General features: G+C 31.5%; 1 protein-coding gene across 3 annotated transcripts; it reads left to right on the forward strand.

The window, feature by feature from the left end:
* The first annotated feature begins 854 nt into the window (after positions 1–854).
* Positions 855–22118, forward strand: LOC106067597 (phosphatidylinositol 4,5-bisphosphate 3-kinase catalytic subunit alpha isoform-like). Of its 3 annotated transcripts, none has more exons than XM_013226795.2 (23): positions 855–1008; positions 2620–2806; positions 3130–3328; positions 3649–3731; positions 3968–4088; positions 4570–4844; positions 5613–5730; positions 6861–6979; positions 7631–7816; positions 8068–8203; positions 8494–8630; positions 8719–8825; positions 9416–9497; positions 10395–10559; positions 11000–11103; positions 11502–11661; positions 12028–12137; positions 13827–13948; positions 14661–14739; positions 16265–16432; positions 17144–17261; positions 18251–18402; positions 18755–22118. In XM_013226795.2, the coding sequence occupies exons 2-23, from the start codon at positions 2660–2662 to the stop codon at positions 19020–19022; spliced, it is 3156 nt and encodes a 1051-aa protein (XP_013082249.1). In that variant the 5' UTR covers positions 855–1008; positions 2620–2659; the 3' UTR covers positions 19023–22118. The 3 variants fall into 3 exon arrangements, with proteins under 3 accessions (XP_013082249.1, XP_013082251.1, XP_013082250.1); XM_013226797.2 differs by having other exon boundaries at positions 4594–4844; XM_013226796.2 differs by having other exon boundaries at positions 869–1008; positions 2624–2806.
* The last annotated feature ends 926 nt before the right edge of the window (positions 22119–23044 follow it).

Consider the following 23044-nt stretch of genomic DNA (forward strand, 5'->3'; position numbering starts at 1 on the left):
TAACAGGACGTTTTTATCTTCTCTCAAGGAACGTCTGAAATTGTTTTAATTTAAATTACCTATAGATATATATATACGGGAGGGCGACTTGATATTTTCACGATAAACTAAGAAAATGTCAAGGACGCTAAATTAAACTTCACTTTTGCCAACTAAATAGCAGAGATTTGAGCTACAATTTTTTAAAAATTTAAAATAAGAAGATGACCATGTCCTATGCATGGCGGCATGTTTTTAGGTCAATGGAGTACACGTATTTCGTAAAATGCATTTTCACCCTCTAAATGCTTGATAGCCTAATAAAGAGATGTTTGCAGTGTCAAATACGGCACATTGCTTGCTTTATAATTAAAAGATGCAAGAGGTCAATACCCCCGGGCCGCCAAATCCCTAACTACGCCACTGAGATTGAATATGTAGGACTAATTTTTTTGTTGTGGGCGGGGATGTGGGGATCGAGGAGCGTATAAGTAACACTAATGAATGTTCCAGAGCTTGGGAAAAAAAATCATTGCCAGTTGTGAATAAATTTGAAAGTTGGTAGATTCTAAGATTGTCACATTTGTGCTTATCAGAATATATCAGTATATTTATTTTCTAAAAAAAACAGAACAGTTAGACTAGCTATATTTACATATTTACAAAGCAAAAAGAAATATAATATAGTAGTTTATATTTAGACAAGATTTACATGTAGATCTATTATCTATAGTCAACCTATAAACATTATAGAGTACACTAGGTATAATATATAAACTAAAGGACCATTTAGGCTCCTATGCTTAAGTCTGTTGTTTGATAATTAGCCCTACATAACGCAGATCACTGCTTCCAAATAGAAGAGTTGGCAACACGACTTTAGTTATTAGATCTAGAAATATGGCGGATGGATAATCTCTAGTAACTAGATCTAGAATCTAGTTTAGATCTATTTCCTAGATCTCTGTATAGATCTAGAATAAAATTAGTCTAGTCCAACGAAATGTCTTTTTAATCTGAAATAAAGAGGTAAAATGTCAAGCGAGATTTTTTGATTCAGATGGAGTCTATGAATAGTCAATTAACTCAATCAATCATATTCAATGTCAATTCACAGACATAATTCATACTAAGATCTATTTCTATTTTCATATTCATAGTCAATCAAATGGATCATCATTTCAAAATATTTCAATTCATTTAAAAAAAATTTTATCATTAAATAATGATAATCATAGATCTAATTAATGACATTATCATTAATATCATGATTATGACATGATTATGATGACTTTTTCAGTTTTTGATGATCATCATGTTTTTGTTCTGTTTTTAAACTTTTTTGTTGATCTACTCATTATTCATAGTCTTAATTCAAAATTCATTGATGAATAATTAGTTATTAGAGTAGTTTATTTATTCTGGACATTACTCTAAATACTAGTCAATAGTGATTAGTGACTGATTAGTCTCATTAGATTTAGTCAATTTAGATCTCTACATTCTACATGAAATGATGAATCTGTACAACTCGCTGTTTTTCTAAGTTTTTGACTTTGTGGTCATTAAATATAATAATTGACTATAATGTGCATGTCCATTTTCCACAATAGTTCTGACCCAATTTCCCTCCATTTAGACTCTAGCTGTCTTTTTATGTACAAGAAAAAAGAATTTCAAATTTGTAAGTCAGGGTGTTGTTTTTTTTCCTATCATATTTATGTTATACCAGGATGACTTTACCTCTTCTTAAAACTAGATCTAGAGTAGTTTATTAAATGCTATTCGGACACCTATAGCCTATAGGCCCAAATTTGAAAGTTTGACTTTGACATTATATTGTAGATGTTTACATTATTTGACAATGGTTCGACATAGAAAAGAAAATGAAGTATCAAAATCTTCTTTAATGTTAATTTAAGCTTATTTAAGGAGAATAAGGATGACTACTTATATTTGTACCCCTAACCTATATGGGTTTTTATATTTAAGTTAAAAGAGACAGTGTGTTTTCATTTAATTCGGACCAATTTGACCCACATTATTTGATTCCGGACACCATAATTTATTTCGACAGTGTCTATATTTAGGCATCAATAAACTCAGATATTAATTCTAGAACTATATTAACATTAACTAAATTTTAAGATCCTCAGGCATAGCCCTTCACATTAAATCATTAAAATGTTTTGAAATTATGCATAAATACGAACACAAACAATAAAAATATGAACACACTTATTCTACCTTAATTAGGTCACTGGGATACTGACTTCTATACTGACTTTTAGACTTATTTTATGTTTGTATGATTAGATGTGTGTTGAATGTTTGTGTTTTTTATGTTTATGTAATGATATTATTACCCTAATTGGTAAAGTATCTATTAGATGTTTACAATGATTAATTTAATGTATTTCGATTGCCACATATATTGTTTTTAAATGAATTTGTCAAAAAACAAAACAAAAAAAAAGGAGTCGCTCATTGTTTTCCCCTCCATTCGTTTTAATAATTGTCACAGTGTGTTATTTATATTTTTATTTTATTTTTGTAAGAAATATACAGGTATATTTTTATTTCAAGGTATATTATATTATATAAATTTTCACAAGTTTTTTTTTTGTATTTTTTACTCAGTCAGTTCTCAAAGTAATTTTTTGTGAAGCTAAAAAGAAAAATGCCACCAACTTCAGGTGAATTGTGGGAGCATCACTTGATGCCCCAGCAGGTGGATGTGGATTGTCTTCTCCCTACAGGGGTCATTGTTCCATTGCTGTGCTCACGTGACTCAACCCTAGAAACCATCAAAAAAGACTTATGGCTGGTAAGTTTAATCTGGTAGTAGCACAGGCTAATCGAACCTATTCTTTGTTCTCAACATAAGTTTTTGAAAGCAGTGATAGTGAAACAAAAATTATTAATTGCTTATAATAGTCCATATCATATGGTCTTTAGTCTGCACTACATTTTGAAAAGCTTTAAAAAATATATAGGATTAACTTTCAAACTCTTCTTTTAACTAGAAACCAGTTCACAGAATTCTGGAAATTGCATCTTTATAAATAAAAAGTTTTATTATTGATTTTTAAATTATGTAAATAAATATATACATGTAATTAATTATCTATATTGTTTTGTTTTTTTTAGGAGGCCAGAAAATATCCTCTTTTTCACAAACTCATGGAATCCGAATCTTATATATTCCTGGGTATAACACAAGATGCAATGAAGGAAGAGTTCTACGATGAGACTCGGCGACTGTGTGATCTACGATTATTTCAGCCTATTCTGAAAGTTATGGAACCTAAAGGAAACAGACAAGAAAAAATGCTGAACTATGAAATAGGTTGGCTCTCAAATAATCCCTCATTTTTATGATTTGTTCAACATAATTTTTGAATCATAATCTTTGACAATAGGATTTAAAAATGAGGATTTTATTTATATATATATATTTCAAAATTTAAAAGTTAAAATTACAAAAAATAAGCTATATTTGATATGAGAAGTTCCATAGTGTTTCTTATATATATATATATATATATATAATTGACAGATCTCCCTCAAATATTTGTTTTTATATTCATATTTTGTTTAAATTTTAGACTAATTTAGTCATTGCACTTCAATTGATCTTATACTGTTTGTTATGATAATTGTATTTAGGCATGCTTATTGGAGTTCCTGTGAATGAGTTCAATGAAAACAAAGATTTAGAGGTTATTACTTTTCGCAGGAATATTTTGAAGGTAATGTTTTTTTTTAATTTAATAATTGCAAAATTAATTTTTTATTATTAGCAACACAGTACACAATGTTCATTGCTGTCTCTCTTTTACTTTTTAATCAAATGGAAGATAACATTTTTATAGAACTTTGTTCAACTCTCATTATGCAAATGTATAAGCCTTATCTGTGTGATCTAACATTTCATTTTGTAAGTTATTATTATTGATTAACATCTGATGTGTTTCTATTTTTTTAGGCCTGTAAAGATGTAGTTGATAACCGAGATCAGCAGGGAGACCATACAAGAGCTCTTTATGCATATCCTCCTGACATAGATTCATCAGAAATGCCTAAACATTTGATGGATAAATTAAAAGGTTAAAAAGAAAGATTATTGTAATACACTTCTTTTATAACTCATTAAATAAGTATGTTTAAATGCTTCTTACAAATTATAGAACTTGTGGTGAGATCTTGTTATAACTAGCTTAGCCTAAATGAATTGCTTTAAAGTAGTTCTAAACCATTTGAGTTTAACATGCATTTAGCCCATTTGAGCATAACAAATTTACTTGTTACCAGATTAGATACATTGAAGTAACATGCAAATACTATGAAGAGAGTCTTTTAAAAAAGCTGTTTGTGCTTTGAAATAGCGCCAACATTTAGTTTCTATTTTGGTCCATCAGGGTTTCTCACACTCTAAGATAGTTTGTTTTTTATATTTGTATTTTGAAACCAGCCAGCTTTTTTTTTAAAATTACTAGGTGATTGATATTATAAAGGAACTTGGTTGTAGCAAGATCTGACTGACTGTAATTTTATTGAGATGACCCATAATTTTGTGTCTCTCTTCAGAAAACCCAGTGTTTCTCTTTGCAGAAAACTCAGTGTTCATTTGTGTATGGGTGGTGTCAGATGACAATAACAGAATGAAGTACACAGTCAAAGTGCCCTTGACTGCATTCCCTAGTGATGTTATTGCAGAGACCATTAGGCGCAGGTCTCGTTTTATGAACATGACCAAAGAACATGCAGAGAGATGCATCGAAGAGTACCGGCATCTCTATGTCCTTAAAGTATGTGGCTGTGATCAGTTCTTGCTAGCAGAATGCCCAATTAGTCAATATAAAGTAAGCAATCTTTGTTTTGACTTTCATTGTTTTATTGGGGATTATGGTTTTTATACTTTAAATCTGCATGCCAAAAACTTAAATAACTTTTTCTAAAAATGTGCTTATAAATTATTTTGTTTGTTGATCTTGTCAACAAACATCCTATTAGTCATCTGCATGCCTAAAACTTACATAACTTTTTTTTATGTGCTTATAAATTATTTTGTTTGTTCATCTTGTCAACAAACATCCACTAAGTCATTTGCAAAGAATCATAATTATTATTTGAAAATATAAAACAAATTACTTTTAAATTTTAATAGTGACGCTAAAAAAAACTGTATTTTCAGCAATAGACCTACAGGACAACTACCTTAAATTTACCTTAAATTGATTGCATCTAATAATTTCTAGAACAAAATTTTAAGTTTGTAGACTTTGTTATATGGTGTAAGCTAATATTTGCAACATTTTGTATGTCAAATATCCCTTCAGATTTTCTTGTAAACTTATAAATGCGTCCTTCATCTTTTCTGCACTAATATATACACTCATTCTGAAAGTATTTTTTCTTTTATAAGTGTTTCCTGCTATTATGTAAATTTTTGTGAGCAATCAATACCTGTAGTTTGCCCAGACTTATTGGTACACCAGGCAAAGAAATGGTGTCTGTCTTTTCATTAAGAATATGTTATTAATGACCAAAGTATGCCATTACAATTTTGGGCTTCAAATTTAAATTATATTGTCATTATTATTCTATTTTAAAAACATTTTTCCCTAAAGTGTATAAGAGAAAGTCTTATCAAAGAAAGCATTGCACAGCTTATGCTTCATACCAAAGAAAGTGTTTATGCTACTCTTCCTGAAACCAATTTTTCTTGGCCATCTTATGTGCAAAGAGGTAACTTTTTTATTGACGATAAGTTAATAGAGTTGCATGTGGTATATATTTTTATTTCTTCAACATCTTTCTATACCAATTAGATTATAGTGTTTTTAGTACAGGGCTGGGGCTATTGACCAATATTGATGACCCAGGCTCATAGTTTACTCTGAAGTGTCAGTGCACACCCATTTATAAATTTGTACTTTTATTTCTTTACATCAATTAAGAAAAGTAAAAGTAGGTCAGGCTGAATATTGTACAGCCTAGCAGTACTTTCAATAAAGGTTTGCCTGATGAACTGATATCTTTCAGTGCAGCTTTATAGGTCTGGTTAGCACAAAGTTACTCTCAGCGAATAACTTGGTATATAATATTTATTTCTCTATCTTTTTAATGTCAAACTTTTGATTTCCCTTTTTTTTATATTTTTTCTGTATGTGAGAGTGATTGTTCTTTGGTGGTTAATTAAATGCACAAGATGTGGCAAAATAGCTAGGTAGCTGGGGCTGCGTAGCTTCGGAAAATACTGCATTCCTCATTAATCTTCAGACTTGGAGACAAGCCTTATTATTATTAAATTAGATGAAGAAAAAACACCTTTTTTAAAAAAAGACAACATTGTGTTAGCTGTTCCTCTTTTTTAGTTTATTTTGAGGGACCCAATAAATTGTAAATAATACAATTTCATAGTGCATTTGTTCATCTTTTATGAAATTGAGGTACTAGAATGTATTTAGTTGTATGATTCTTCAATATGTATGGATTAAATGTATAATTAAAATGGTTTTAATGATTTTTTATATATTTCTTTTTTCCGTGCTTATTTTAACCTTAATAAAAAAATATTTTCTTGAATAGTTTATTTTATTTATTACACTTTTGTAGCCAACTCATTTTCCTTTAAAATAAAATCAAATATGTTAGATTGTATAATTAAATTTTTAAAAGTTACGTTAGTTTTAGTAACTCTTCCCCCCCTTACAGATTTTTATTCATCCGGAAAACTCTGTTTTTTTTTCTATCAAAATAATTCGCACAGAAAGAGTTAAAGTTCCTTCTATAAAACTTGCCTTTAATGACAAATTTTATGAAACTTCAAATACAATTAGTATAAATGTCACAATTGTTTGTTGTCACCATCACAGGCATTCAGGCTCTTGCAGAAATCAACCAAACACAAACTCTCTTCATCTGGGAAGTACAAGCTAAACTTCGAGTCAAAATAAATTGTGCAACTTATGTCAATGTCAAAGAGTTAGGCAAGGTAGGCAAAGTTGGTACTGCATATTTAATATTATGACTCTGAACTGTATAAGTTGTTTTGTTTTTAATTATTTATTTTTAACGAAAAATAGTCTGTTAGGTTTAAATTAGCTTTCCTCTTAGCAGAATTTTTATAACTGAGATGAAAATAAATTAGTTTATTTTCTGTGGACAAAATGTTCACCATTTTGAAGTGCATGCAGTTAGATTCCATACTCAATTGCAATGAGAAATTTCGTTATGCACTAAGTAACCTCATACCGCAAACTAAGTATGTGTAAAAGTAATTAAAAAATATTAAAGGCATAAAAGTATTAAATGCTACCTAAAATCATACCTTGATTTTTTTTAAAAATTGATTAGCTGGGTTTACATTAAGTTTTTTTCAATTTCGATTCTTGGTTTGCTAGAAATCTTTAAAAAAATATATAATTGGTGAACATTTCAAGAAACTAAATATGTTTATAAAAGGGCTGTTATTTGGGTGTTCTTCCTTTGTCACATAGTTAATTTATTTCTTTAATCCAAACTTTCTAGTCTCATTCTGAGAAGGGGGGGGCAGTCTGGTTGTTATTCCTTGTATCATCATGAGTCTGTTTATTTGACTAAAAAAAATGTATTTATTAGCTAATTTAAATAAAACTCCATCTAGATCTACATACGTGCTTGTATATATCATGGTACTGAAGCACTATGTGAAGCCATCAACACTAACATGGCAGACTCCTCCAGCCCTAGATGGGATCAGTGGTTAGAGTTTCTTATGTTACCTGACCTTCCCAGATCAGCCAGACTGTGTCTCTCAATATGTTCAGAGTCCAAAAGAAGAAACAGAAAGGTAAGTCTTTTTAGTTTTGATAAGTTCTTTTAGTCTTTATTTTGTTTTTTAAATCAGGATTAACAATTAAAATGTGAGCTTGTCATTTATTGATAATAGAAATATTTTTGCTTTTTCTTAATATATCTTATACTTAAATTCTAAATATTCTTCTTTCTTACAATACACCTCTGAAGAAGAAAAAATTTTAACCAATAATCAAAGAAGGTGTTGATTCAAATCGGTGTTTGTTTTGTTTCCAACTGTTGTAGGTTCAATTTGCTCTGGCTTGGGGCAATCTTCAGCTCTTTGATTTCAATAAGCGCCATCTCACTGGGAAATATAGCCTGTATATGTGGTCAATGCCTCAAGGCATGGATGATTTGTTAAATCCTATTGGTATACCAGGTATGAATTAAACTTTTCACCATCCAACCACATTTAAGGTTTTTTTTTTTTTTTTTTTTTTTTTTTAGTTTTTTAAAAAGATAACTAATATTCATATATAATTCGAAGCTCATTTCTAAATTATTGCTTTTAAGATTTAAATGTCTTCATGTGTAGACTTAAGATAAACAAAATGTTTGTTTTTTTTCTTCACTCAAACTAACATGATTTTTCAAATTTAATTTAATTTTTTTTTAAACGTTTACAAAATGTTATGTGTAACTCCTATAATATTTTCTTTTCTCTCTCAGGTTCCAATCCTCAGAAAGATTGTCCTTGTTTAGAAATAGAGTTTGATCGTTTTTTGCACCCTCTCTCTTATCCTCCAGACAGCTATTTTGAGCAGCTAGCAAATGTTGTTATGATTAAAGAGGCTCAACAGGGACATGTAAGAAGCTTTAATGAATTAGTTTAAGACTGAAATTGTCTGTGCACACCTCAACTATCTCTTTTTTTTTTTTTTGTGTCTGCTTTAGCCTGCCAAACCAACAGAGAATGAATTGAGGTGTCTAGATGAGATTATTGAAAAAGACCCTCTGTCAGATATATCAGAACAAGACAAAGCATTATTATGGAAGTTAAGGTTGGTCAAATTGTTAATCTTTCAGTGCAACCTTTTGTGTGTGATACTAAAAGTACAAAAGAAAACAATCTAGATTTGTTATGTGAATCTATAGTTGCCAATTGGAATAAGTTTCTTCCTGTATTATTTGTACTTAAATGATTTACAAGTTACAATTAAAAAGAAAAGAAATAAAAGCTCCCTTTTCAGGCCTTGCGATCTATACGGTATATGATGCTAAGGTCATCTGTTACAATTGACGTCATTTAAATTATAAATTTTGTATTTGTGATATTAATTTTTTTTATGAAGCTATTGTTACTTTGTTAAATTTAGTGCCTGCAAATACAGCATCAATGTATAAGATGAAAAGAGTCTGTAATGTAACATCAAGTCTCACTGAAATATTGTCAACTCAGTGTTTAAAAAAGTGTTTAATTCTATTAATCTTGCAGTTTAGTCTACCTTATCAGGATTCAGATTCTAGACTCATGTTTCTCAGCCTACATATGCAAGAAAAACCAGGAAGCTACAACACATTTTTCATTTCATATTCAGTAATGTAATCTTTTAAATATAGGCAATTTCTAACTAGATCAAATTATTTTCAGAGAAATTTGTTTGACTCGTCCCAAAGCTTTGCCGAAACTTCTGTCTGCAGTCAAATGGAGTGATAGAGAGAGTGTTGCATTGGTGAGTGCAATTTAAAGAGTAATATTTATTTGAGCTATTTTACGTATAGTATAACACAATAGTCATTTATATCTCTTTAACCAATTTTGGATGTGTACATATTACACTACTATAGTAATATAAAAACCTTTTATTTTGTTTATTAACAAACTTTTATTAAATAAAGTTTCTCCTTTTCTAATTATATTAGCCAGCCATCAGATATTATTCTCCAAGAGACAGTGGTATTTTTATATTATTATTTCATTTTGAATTTAGCTTTATTGAGAAAAAAAAGGGCAAAAAGATACATTGAATTTTGTTTGGTAGGAGTGATTTCCATTCGCATAATTTCCAATTGTGAATCTTATAACCAAAAGTTGGATCTACTTCAGTGTTTAACTTTTTCTTGTGATGCACATCTACCCACCCCTTAGCTATGGAGTATAGGTATACACTCCAAGCTTCCCATTTGGGATCAAATGTTTTCTTGAAGTCTGAGCTTAAGAAATGCATACTCAGTGCTATTTTCTTTAAAGTCTGAGGTGTCACTTGAGGCACAAGAAAGTCTCCTTTTGGTGTGATCATCCTAAGATCATCTTCATGCTAAGCAGCATGTCTTGTGCAGGGTCAAGTTTGGTCGCCAAAAGATATTAATAGAAGTGGATTTTTAGCTATTATGCAAATATAACTGATATTTGTTTCTTGAACAAAGTGAAACCTCCACCTTCTTAATGCCCCAACTACCATCAAGTTGAGAACCTAAAAATGTAATGGTTTTAATATCTAAATCTTATCATTAGAATCAACAAGTGATGAGCCTCTTATTTTCTCTAATTGAAGAAAGTAGAGGCTTCATAATGAACAAACATACACTTAAAACAAACATTGACATAAAATGACATGTATTGCTTCCAGCTGTATGAACTTCTCAGGAGGTGGCCAATCATTCCTTGTGAGGTTGCTTTAGAACTATTAGATTGTTCCTACACTGATCTTGTGGTCAGGGAGTATGCTGTAAAATGTCTAGACCAGAGACTCAAAGATGATAAACTAGCCCAGTATTTGTTACAATTAGTTCAGGTAAGTGCCTTCTAAGCACAAATGGTTAATAACTCTCAATAGTTATCTGCAATAAAAAACAACAACTTCTCTGCATGTTATAGTTTGTATAAGCAAATCTTTTGGATGAAAACCAAAGCTTGTTATTGCTTCATTTATCCCTAGAATTAGAATGATTGTCTGCTAGCTGTGCAGAACATTCTAAAAAAAAAAAAAAAGGAAATTAGGTTGGAGGGGTATTTTGATTGCTAACCATGCCATAAAAAAAAAAAAATAGCTGAACTATCTATATGGATTTTGTTTTATAGATATCTATTAAAGACTAAGCAAAAATGTTTTTGCTTTTAGTTTTTCTTGTGCCTAAATATTTGTAGAGACCCTTGTCTTTTTTAAAGGAGTGTTAATTTTGTTAATTTTTCTTTTGAAGTCTTTGTTTAAGCGTTTTAAATGTTCTTCAACAGGCTATCAAATATGAACCTTATTTGGAAAGTCCATTGACAACGTTCCTGCTGAAACGAAGTTTATTTAGTCAAAGAATCGGCAATGCATTTTTCTGGCATCTTAAGTGAGTTTTTTGCTTACTTTACTGAATATTTGCAGATGTGTAGTAGATTTGTTTTCCATTTATTTACTTTGTAATACATATACATGATCAACACTTTTAAAGGTATATTTACAATACAGAAATTACACTGCAATTTATGCAAAACCTATGAGACTAAATAATATTTAAAATAAAATTAATTAAATGAGCTTTCAGAAAATATAAAAGTGAACATGAAAGCACTTAAAATTACCTAATTATAATTAGAAAGCCTATGCTTACAAAACAGGATAATGTGTAAGGACCTCACAGATGCCACTAAGTATATTTGATACAACCATTATAACTTATTCCAATTTATAATACAATTCCAAATTATCTGTAATAACTTATTGTTCTTTTTTTTTTTTTTAAACTAGGTCAGAGATGCACCAAACATCAACTCGACTCAGGTTCGGTCTCATACTAGAAGCATATTGCCGAGGCTGTGGCCCTTATATCAAGAACCTGGCTCAACAAGTAGAAGCCCTTGATAAACTTACCAAGCTTTCAGACATGCTCAAGCATGAAATCGCTGCGGTAAATAGTTTATTTTTCCATTATTAGAGTTACATATCTTGATCATTTCATGTTGATGGATCTCAATTTTATTACAATCTAACCGAATGTGAATGTTTCATATCAGTCATTTGTTTGTATAATTGAGGATGACTTCTGACTAATATGTTAGCCAATTTTATGAAAGTAAATATGTTTTCTTTTTATTTTAGAAAGTAATCAAAATCTTGGCATTTTCTTTTTACCTTTATTATTGAAATCAACAAATTCAAATTTAGAATGTATTTTTTTTTAATGAACTCTGTTTTAAGAAATAAATGTTGTAAGTAAAACTGTGTATGTCTGTTACACATGTTGCTAAAAGTATTTCTCTTGAACCCTGTACAGGATGAGCACATGAAATATCTCCACACCCAACTCCAGCAGCCTGACTACAAGGAAGCCTTACAGAACTTACACAGTCCCCTCAACACATCACACATTCTTGGGGAAATCAAGTAAGACAAAGGAAATTTATATCTTCTAGATTACATCTATTTTTACAAAGCTTATGTCAACTCTGTCTGGTAAAAAGTTTGTACTCGTTATTTCTCAAACACTCAATCTCAGATCAAGCTGAAATTTTGCACAATTATTTCTTTTACCTGACAACACAAGAATCAATTTTAAAAAATTAACTAATTTAATTTACTATTGGTTATTATTTTGTTTTTATCTCGAACAAGGGAAATAAATGTAATTGATGGAAGTAATGGTATAAGCTAAATTATTTCCCTTCATAAGTCACTGATCTAAATGCTTTTAAAAAAACAATTACTGTAAAATCTACCCAGATATCCCTTTCTTTCTCCCCCACTCCTCCCATTTTCCCAGAAAAGTGATAGGATCATAGCGTATTGAGAAAGCTAAAAGCATGACATAGTGCAATACAAAAACGATTTGTAAAAATATCATTAATTGCTCAGATTTATTGTTGTTGTTCTAGATCTATTTTAAATTTAAATTATATGACTAATCCAAACTAATTGATACAATTTCACTTTGTATACGATTTTTTTGTGTCTCACATAGTTGGGCTACGAAAAGAATTATATATATATAGAGAGAGAGAAAGTCGCAACAGAAGTTTGAAACATCTTCAAATTATTCTTACAGGTCTATTAATACTTATGGAAATTTCCTAAACACACTTGCCAACAAAACTAGGTCATCCAGTCACTAATTAACACCTCACTAAAGTATATGAAAACGCTTTTAAATGCGTCTTTCTTGTTTTTTGTAGTCAAAGAGCAATACAATCTCACTGCTGTTTCACTGGGGAGATTTCGATTACCCTTTTTTTTTTGAAAGTAGCCGATTACAAGTACGACAGAGCCTCGATACGCGCAAAGTCGAAACATGACCCGATTTTCTCAGCTCGCGGCACAGGCGTCAAATGCTAATTACCGCTTTTTCTTTCAAAATTGATATATTTTATTTTTGAAACATTTTTTTTAGGTGGGGGTTTCGTCTTGTTTTTTTTTTTTTAAATCATTTATGTTTTCTTGAAAGCGAAGAGTGTAGTGTATAAGTCGTCTGCTGATTTATAAAAAAGTTAGATTGCGTAGAATGAAACGAAAACAAGTCCTTGTTAAAAACAAGAAATTGGTTTCATCTTGTGGGAGGAAATAGTTTCGGTGCTTGGATTTAATTTTCCGGACACGACCTCTTGCAAAGTGTCTGATAATAACTTTTAGAAATCACTGTGCTATTTCAGCTAAAAAAATCACCTAGAACTGTAACAAGTGAATCAGAGCTTATAAGATATTCAGTCAAAACATGTTCTACATTAAATAAGAAAGTAAAATATTAGGATTCATGGTAACATTATAATACATATTTATTTTTAAAAATCTGACTTTCAAAACTTTACAGAAATCTTGTCATAATAAGTTTCACACATCAGTAAAATGAAAAGGTAGAAAAAACAAGAAAAACATTAAAAAATACTAAAAAAAAACACACACACCCCCCCCCTCGCCCACCCCCCCAAACGTATGTATAGAAGACATCCAAATTTTACTAAAGATTAGTAAATAGTTAGCAAGAAGTGTTAGAAATGTATTATTAAAGAGACAAAATGACAAGATGTTATTAAAAACCTTTTTGTTGCCTGAGAAACTCTTTATGTTGTGTCCTTGTTTCAGCCTTGAAGAATGTTGTGTCAAAACAAGCAAAAAACTTCCCTTATGGCTAGTTTGGTCTAACCCAGATGCCATGGCTGACATGGGGGACATGCACTATAGAATAATGTTCAAGAACGGAGATGGTATGTTAGGATGTTACTTGTCATTTTCTTGTAGCCATATCCTTGTAATTAGATATGAGAAGTCATTGTTTTTTTAAATATAAAGAAATTTTTGAATGCATAATAGTACTGATTTCATAGTTTTGTTTTGTGACAAAGACCCATGTAATCATACTTAAGTCAGGAAAATATGATAATTAGTGTGGCATCATGAAAAGATTTCAATTATGTTCATAATTCTAACAGCCAAAATACATAATGACTAATTAAGTTTAAATTTAAGTTATTGTTTTACAGAGATGCGGTGGCTGAGTTGTAAAGCGCTTGGCTTCCAAACCGGCGGGTCTCTGGTTTGAATCCTGGTGAAGACTGGGATTTTTAATTTTGGGATCTTTATGGCACCTCTGAGTCCACCTAGCTCTAAAGGGTACCTGATATTAGTTGGGAAAAGTAAAGGCGGTTATTTGTTGTACTGGCCACATGACACCCTCATTAATTGTGGGCCACAGAAACAGATGATCTTTACATGATCCGCCTGAAAGAGAAACTTCACTTTTACCTAATTATTTACTATAGGATATAGCTTATTGCTAGATGGAACATTTTAGGAGCTATCTTGATGAACTATTATTTAAAATACATCAAGAGGTTGATAATACATATTTTTTTATTTTTTTTTAATGTTAGTTCTTTGGGGCTGTTTAAAATATTCTTTGATATTGTTTTGCTCTAGACTTGCGACAAGACATGTTAACATTACAAGTTATCAGGATCATGGACTCGATCTGGAAAAATGAAGGATTAGATCTCAGGTATTTTAATAGACAATTTATAAGTTTCTCACCACTATACTTAGAGACATTTCAGCATAGAAGAATAAAAATAGTTTCTTGGCAAGAGATTGTTTTATTGTGAACAATAAAAAGTAAAGTTGCTATAATACATAAAACACTGAACCATTATTTACAAATAGAAAAACATAACCTAATGAAATACTTAGAAAGATACAAAGATATAGGCTCATCATGCTCTGGCTATAATTCAAAAAACAGAAATGGAAAAGTGGTTTGAGTGCTGGGACAATTCCCAAAAAGCCTGTGGAGTCTGGGAGCGCATGAGGAGGTGGTGGAGGCTGTCCAGGCCTGAGCAAGCTATTATAGCACAGTGCAGGACCGGCTCATATTTCTCATGGCTATGGCCAAATTTCAATTCACGGTGTCCCCGCTGCGGGGAAGAAGAGGAAACGGTGCCTCATATTCTGTTTGACTACCCCAGACTTGCTGATCTCCGTCTCGACAGGTCTGGGAAACCAAAAATTCTTGACATGTTTAGAGACATTTATGCACTTCGCAAGACAGCAGGGTTTCTGTCCAGGGCTTTTGCAAGAGAGGATTTGAGCCTCTCAAGCCCTCACTCAAATGGAGTTTGATGATGATGATGACAAAGATATAGGCACATTTCTTATTCTATATGCTGGAACAAATTCATACAAGTTCTCATTCTTCCCTAGTGCCATTAAAGAATGGAATGGGTTGCCTTAATCATCCAGGAAAACCAATAACTCTGCAGATTATAAGTCATTGATTAACATGCATGACTAGATTGACACATGCAATGCATAGGATGTAATTATCATCTTTTTAAGTAACATCTGTAAGATAAGATAAACTTATTTTCTAGTTATCTTATCTTATCTTGTAAATTACAGATATATTCCCTCAAAACGGAAATCACGTGCTACATGTATCTTTGTTAATTTAGGCGAGCATGTTAATTAGAGACTGCTAAGTCATTGGTTTTTCTGGCTGATTCCGGCTACATGTTCCATGTTCTAATGGCAATAGAAAATGAGGAACTCTTGTAAGGATTTGTCATAGCACATACAAATGTGCCTTTATCTTTGAGTCTTCAGTTTTTTATTAGGAGGTGTTTCTTGTATTTGTAAGTTATGGTTCTGTGTTTTTTTGTATATCTCTAGAACAAAAGAGGTTTTTATTGTCGGTTCAGTTTTAGTTTACAAAGTGTTTCAGTTCAACATCATTGTATTTACAGCTTGTTGTAGCAAGCAACATAAGTTGTTCACTATAGAAAAGTTCATTACCCACTCTAATCAAACTGAAATTCTAATAATCTTTCTTTACTTAAAAATCAAAAGTTAAGCATGTTGTATATTCATATACATATTTAATTTCATGAGTGGCTTTAGGTCATTAATGAGAATTATCTGTATTTTTTTTTTATTTTATGAATATTACCTCTTGTATTCAGCTGTTAATTTTGGCAGTAATTTTGTTAAAGCTTTTAAATTGATGTAAGCTCTAAAATTTCATTCTTAAGACTGATTCCTTATGGCTGCCTATCCACTGGCAAAGAAGTGGGCGTGATTGAGATAGTGAAAAATGCAAAGACCATAACAGCTATACAGTCCAGAGGAGGGACTCTGTCATCCATACAAATTGACTCATCTCAGCTTCATAAGTGGATCAAGGACCAAAATCCTGACAGGTTAAATTGACTTAACTATCAGTGTCTTGCTATATTTATTCGTGGAGACTTTTATAATCAGGCTTATCTACATATATTTTGTGTGTGTGTGTGCATATTTAGTGCTTTGATAATAGATTTTGTCATTTTAGAATTAGTTCAATGGTTTACAATTGAGCTTTCAAACAGAGTTGTCCTGAGTATTGTTCAGTTCAAGATTTTCAACAATAAGCATCTCCAGCTCTACTTTTAAAGTGTACATTTTTTATTTAATTTTTTGAGATTTTGGGTTCTACAGAAAAGATAAATTTGTCGTTTATAACAGTGGTTTTGCGAACCGTAGTTTGGAAACTTGAGTGCTGTAACGCTAAGGCTTTAGTTGGGGAAAATCAAAAACAGTTGATCACATTAATCAACCATTTGCTTCACAAAATGTTATACATTTTTACTCCCTTCTAGTCAGCTAGGTCTTGAAGTAAACAGTTAAGTCTATACTTGAAATATTTAGGTCTGCAAAACAAGGGAGGTAGACTACTATTCCTACTATACCGCTTATCTTTTAAGACAAAGGGAAGTTATGTTTTATTTGCTTTATGCCTTTCCTAATTTGATCAGCTGGTACCAATCACTTATTTTGATGCTAGTTTGACTTTTGATACATTAGATCTTGATATACACATTGATTTTTAAATTATTGTTAACCATCCTAGTTCACTTTGTTAATTGTAACAGGTATGAACATGCTATAGAGTTGTTTAAAAGATCGTGTGCAGGGTATTGTGTTGCTACCTTCATACTTGGTATCGGTGACCGACATCCAGAAAACATCATGGTTACCTCAGAAGGTCAGGTATGTGAATCAGTTATATATTTTTCAACTTTTCATTGGCAGTTGCTTTGCATAATACCATCCCATTGGTACGCACATAATGACATGTACAAAAAAAAATAGTCCTCAACATTTTAATATCAGTCAAAATCTAATGGATCTTGGGACACAGAGCAACAATGGAAATGAAAAGGCTGATTGTCAAAATCAGGATCCACAATGGAACAAATAAAAAAAAACTTATAAACTGTCAATGAGAAATGATAGATAAGAGCAGTCTAACTAATGGGCATTAGAAAGCAATGTCTTTAGAGTAATGACCTTTCTAAATAAATGAGACAGTATCAACTTCTCCATCACAGAGAGTAGACTACAGTCTTTCAGAACACTTAAACTTCATCTGAATAGAAAAAGACCCATACACCCAAGGTCACTGCAGTCTCTCACTAAACTGTCAGTCATATCCTTTAAGAATGTCCCAACTTGTCCCACCTCAGACAACCTTAACAACCCAGGGTAATCAGTGTGGAGCAGCTTAGAAGAACAGCTTTCTATGTTTTCATATCATCAACTACAAAAGAGCTTACATCTCAGCAGTAAAAATCAGATTAGAAAAGAAGAATAGCCATGAACACAAAGATGTTAATGTGCTTTGTGGTAGTGCAAATTGTTTCCTCATAACAGCTGAACTAGAAATAATTTAAGACATGACATGTGGATCACAAAAACAGATGACCTTTATGTCATTTGCCCCATAGATAGCAAGGTCTGAAAAGGGAGCTTTACTCTTTACCTTGTTTATAAAATTACATATTATGGACATATTGGCTATAAATCATCTTTACGGCATGATTATTTGCTGTATGATTCTATTTTTATTCTTAACTTTTTAAAAAATCATTTAGTTGCTTTGCTCTTGTACTTTGTCTAAAAAAAATGCCACTAGTTTCAAAAAAACTGTTTGCAAGTTTTATTTTGAAGTGTTTCAGCTCTCACACTTTTGTTTGTAGGTATTTCACATTGATTTTGGTCATTTTTTGGACCACAAAAAGAAGAAATTTGGTATCAACCGTGAGAGAGTGCCATTTGTCTTGACAGAAGATTTTCTCAAAGTGATTGCTGAGGGAGCAGATAAAACATCAAAGCATCCAGGGTTTAAACAGTAAGATATAAATATATAATTTAAAAGTTTTTGTTTCCTTTGAAATCTAGAAGCCTTTGTTGCAAGGGATGCAAAGTTTAACAGTTGTTATAGCTAGTATGGGACAAGCACCACAGCCAACCACATTTAAGCTTTTTTTTTTTTTTTTAACTAATATGAAGATCTTGCACTAGGGCATGTCTGAAAAATACTCAGTGTCAATTAGTATTGAAACTTTATTGGAGTTTAATAATTTGTCAGCCTGTTGTCTAAATGCCACATCACAGTAAAAATAAAACTTTTGCGATATTTTGTAGTTGACAGTTTCACAAGATAGAGACTTATAATTTTATATGACTATTTATAATTCCAGGTTCCAAGAATTGTGTGGTAATGCCTACCTCATTTTACGCAAGCATGCCAATTTGTTCATCACTCTGTTCACCATGATGCTTCAGTGTGGTATTCCAGAGCTGCAATCTTTAGATGACATTGGTTACATACGCAAGACTTTAGCAGTGGAAAAAACTGAAGAGAAAGCCCTTGAATATTTTCAGCAACAATTCCACAGTGCATATGGTGACTCATGGACCACTAAAGTAGACTGGTTTTTCCACAACTTTATACATTCAAAAACTTAGGCAACATTGAATTATCTCATGGCAACATTGGATTACCACAACTGTGTGATTAAACTATAGACCAGACTTTTGGACTTTAATTCAGGTCAACTCAGAATAATCTGTGTTGTGATTAAATCAATTGTTGAATATCTTCAGAGTGCATGTGTGTGTGTTCTTTTGATGTACAAGTGTTTACATCTCATTGTATGATTCATAGGGTATTTGTTTTATGTCATTCAGTTTTTTGGTAATTAAGCCTAAATGATATTATTGATTTGTCCCAACTATTGTCTTTTCTCTGTTATTTTTTTGTTTGCAGATGTTTTGAAACAAAAATTTGTTTTATTCATTGATTGAAACCTTTTTTCTACAGTTCATTACAATGTATATTTGCTAACTTTCTTTCCTTGGCATTATTAAAACATAGATCTTTTGTTTGTATTTAGGGCTCAAACTACTTTATACCCATCCTAATGTAAATCATAATTTCTATTCTAAGGGTCATTATTGTCCTTTATTTTGGCCAGCATAATAAAACAACAAACAATAGTCTTCAAATATTTTGTTTCTAAACATTTTTTTTTTTGGCATTCAACTTTGAGCGCTAAGAGAATTTTAGGCTATCAAAGAATAGAAAGGAATGGATAACAATGTATAAAGAGCTATCAGGAATCAAGCTAATTTATGTCAAATTTCCTCATGCCCAGAATGTAATTAACTTTTTCAAAACAAAGATTGAATTCAGTCCTCTTCTAGTACATAGAAAATATGCTCATCTTTGCACATAGTTCACAGTTTATGAAGGTGTAGCTTCATCAGGAAAACATATTTCTTGGGAATTGTACCAGTATTTTAGCTGAAGTTAACTATAAATAGATTGCTTCAGAATATTTTTTTTTTCTAGATAAAAATGTCTTTGTGTAAAGTACTTTAAGTTTAACAATTTTTAAAAAGTCTTTGTTTTCATTTTAATTTTAGAACACTTTACTTTCCTGTTAGTTGTTTTAAAGTTTGTATTGAGTTATGAGCGGCTTTTATTTTTTTAGTAGACATTGTCTTTTTTTGTTTTATTAAATGTTCATGACTTGGAAATGTTTTATGAATTCAATATGTACACATTTTTTTACAGTGCATTTCAATGCTAACGGCTAAATATTGTACTTAATCATTTCTTTAGTTTTTCCTGAATTTAAAAAATAAAAATTGGCATAATGGTTATCAGACATAAGAGAACTGAAAATGTTATAGTCCATATGATTAGTAGGCTAAAATTTGAATTAAATTTGTTTTTAAAAAAAAAAGTTTATTTTATGTGAATAGAAAGTTAAAATTTGTATTAAATTGGTTTTAAAAAATTGTCTGGGTAAAATTGTTTTAAAAAAAAAAAGGCAGAAAAATTAAATCTAGAATTTAAAAAACAGAATAGATTTGTTGTTTTAAACAATAAATAATTTTCTATTCCATATAATTAAGACTGTGTGCATATAAGACCTTCATTGTCTTGTTAGCTCAGGCCAAACTGATCAGCAATGCCTCCACTAGGGTGGAGGAGAAGAAAACTGTATCCTATCCTTTGAAACTGTTCCAGACTTGCAGATCAGGAGAACCAGGTTTATGATCGAATCATTGTGCTTTTATCCAAGCCATTTAAAAGGGAGGATCTGGGCTTCTCAAGTTCATGCTGAAATAAGAGTTTGATGTTTTCTTAACAAAGGCATTGCTTATGTGAACAACAATCAAAAACACTTGAATGGTGATTTAATTAATATATGTGGCCCAATATAACAACAAATCACTAAATTTATAATTGCTCTGGTGAAGCTTATGGAAATAATGTCCAACAAAAAATAAAAGCCTTTTAATCATGTTTTGATGGCACATTGTTTGCTCAGGGGATTGACTTTTTCAGATAGAATAGTCTAGGGGACGAGTCTAGAAAGAAAAAAAAATGTTTTGACTCTGATTTTGTGACATTATTGCCATTTATGTTCATTTCCACATGAGTTCCATATGACCAGAAATGTCTAGCACAATTTGTGTGCTGTACATTGTAAGTCATGTTAGTTGATCTTCCAGTTGGTAAGATTTAGTCTGCATCTTTTTTTTTTATCGTTCTTATGTGTGTCAGCTGGTGGTCACTCTAATATATATAGTTGTAATAATAAAATAAAAGTTGATCTCACAATCAAATGACAAATGTCATTTTGCCTGAATCAATCAGACTTAATTAGATTCACTGAAAACATAAGCCTTGATTAAACTTTTTTTTTAAGTCCCTTTAAAATTTAGATTTCTCGCTTGAAAATGTGCAACTGTACAGAATTTTGTATGTACTATGTTATGTGTATATATCGAATAAATAATCTATTGGAATTTGATATACATAATACAGAAGTGTAAAGAAAAGAGGGTGGGGTGGAACAGACATCCAAATTATAGGAATTTTTCAACTAATTTGTCTGTCTTTAGTGTCTGATAGTTGATTGATCTTTAAGAAGTAAACATCAGCTTATCATCATCTTTTCTTTGCGTTCCTCAAGGAACATAGGGCCTCAATCAAGCTTATAGAAAGACGAAAAAGAATGTCTAGTGCAACTTTCTACATAATAATTTATAGATGTATCCTAATACTTTCTTAAGGAAACATCTTTAATCTGTTAATAGTTGCATGTGATTATACTTTTTTTTGGTAGAAGAAACAAGATATCAATTCATATTCTTTGATATTTAGCTTTTGAATTAAAAAAAAAACATCTTGGAGATACTAAATTATATTTCTATAGAACTTTGTAACTTACTCTCATAGCCAGGACCATAGAGGAAATGGAGTTAGGTTTACATACAATAGTGAATTTTTGTGTTCTGGTTTTTTTTCTAGTACTAGTCTTGACTCGTCTGTGTAGGCCCAGTTTCCTTGTATATCAGAACTATTTTGCTTTCTTTTGATGAAATAAATGCTCATAATATCTTTTATTAATTAAGGATCATAATATCTGTCATCATTGATCAGAGCATCCGTTATTAAAGATCATAACATTTGTTATTAAAGATCATAGCATCTCTGTTATTAAAGATCATAGCATCTCTGTTATTAAAGATCATGATGTCATGAAACTTTTGATTTGCTTTTTTTTTTCCCTCTGTAAATATTTCAATTCTGCTAAAGACATAGCTAGTACTTGAGTGTAGTTAAGGCAGGGGCGGACTGGATGTCGATTCGGGCCTGGCATAACCACACTATTAGGCCCATAAAATATAATCATATATGTACTTCCAGTATGTGAAGGTGAAAATTTATTAAGTTTTGGTTTATTTTAATTATGATCTGCTTACTATGTTCACATTGACATGAATTCTATAGGACTTCACACAAAGGGAGGGCGGTGGTATAGTGCTTGGATTATGAACCTAGTGGTTCCAGGTTCAAATCCTGGTAAAGACTGGGATATTTAATTTCGGTATCTTTGGGCGCCTATGCTATGAGTCCACCCAGCTTTAATGGGTACCTGACACTAGTTGGGAAAAATTAAGTCGGTTGTTGTTGTGCTGGCCACATGACACCCTCGTAAACTGTGGGCCACAGAAACAGATGAACTCTACATCATATGCCCTATAGATCGCAATATCTGAAAGAGAAACTTTACTTTAAAAAAAAAAAATAAAAAAGTGGTATGGAAGGTGGGTGGTGGGGAGAGAAACTATCCCTTAAAATAAAAATAGATCGAGGAGATTTTCGTCGTACTCATATGTAGCCTACATCCTTGTAGATGTCAAATAACGTGTAATTCACCAGATTCATCCATGGTCGATCGGAGAGTGGGGGGGGGGGGGGACAGTAAACGAGATCTCCTCTCCATATGGCCGTTTTCCGCCTATGGACATAGTGGAGAATTACTCCCGCATGCCAAAAGAAAAGGTAGAAAGTCCACACGGGCTCCAGCTACAATAGCATGCCCAGTATGTAGCTCAGACAGGCCTCACCAGCATCACGGGAGGCGAAGAATGCAGAGTCAAGCACTCAGATCCTGGATGACAGGAGT

Source organism: Biomphalaria glabrata, chromosome 13 (genome assembly GCF_947242115.1).
Source record: "Biomphalaria glabrata chromosome 13, xgBioGlab47.1, whole genome shotgun sequence".
NCBI lineage: Eukaryota > Metazoa > Mollusca > Gastropoda > Planorbidae > Biomphalaria > Biomphalaria glabrata.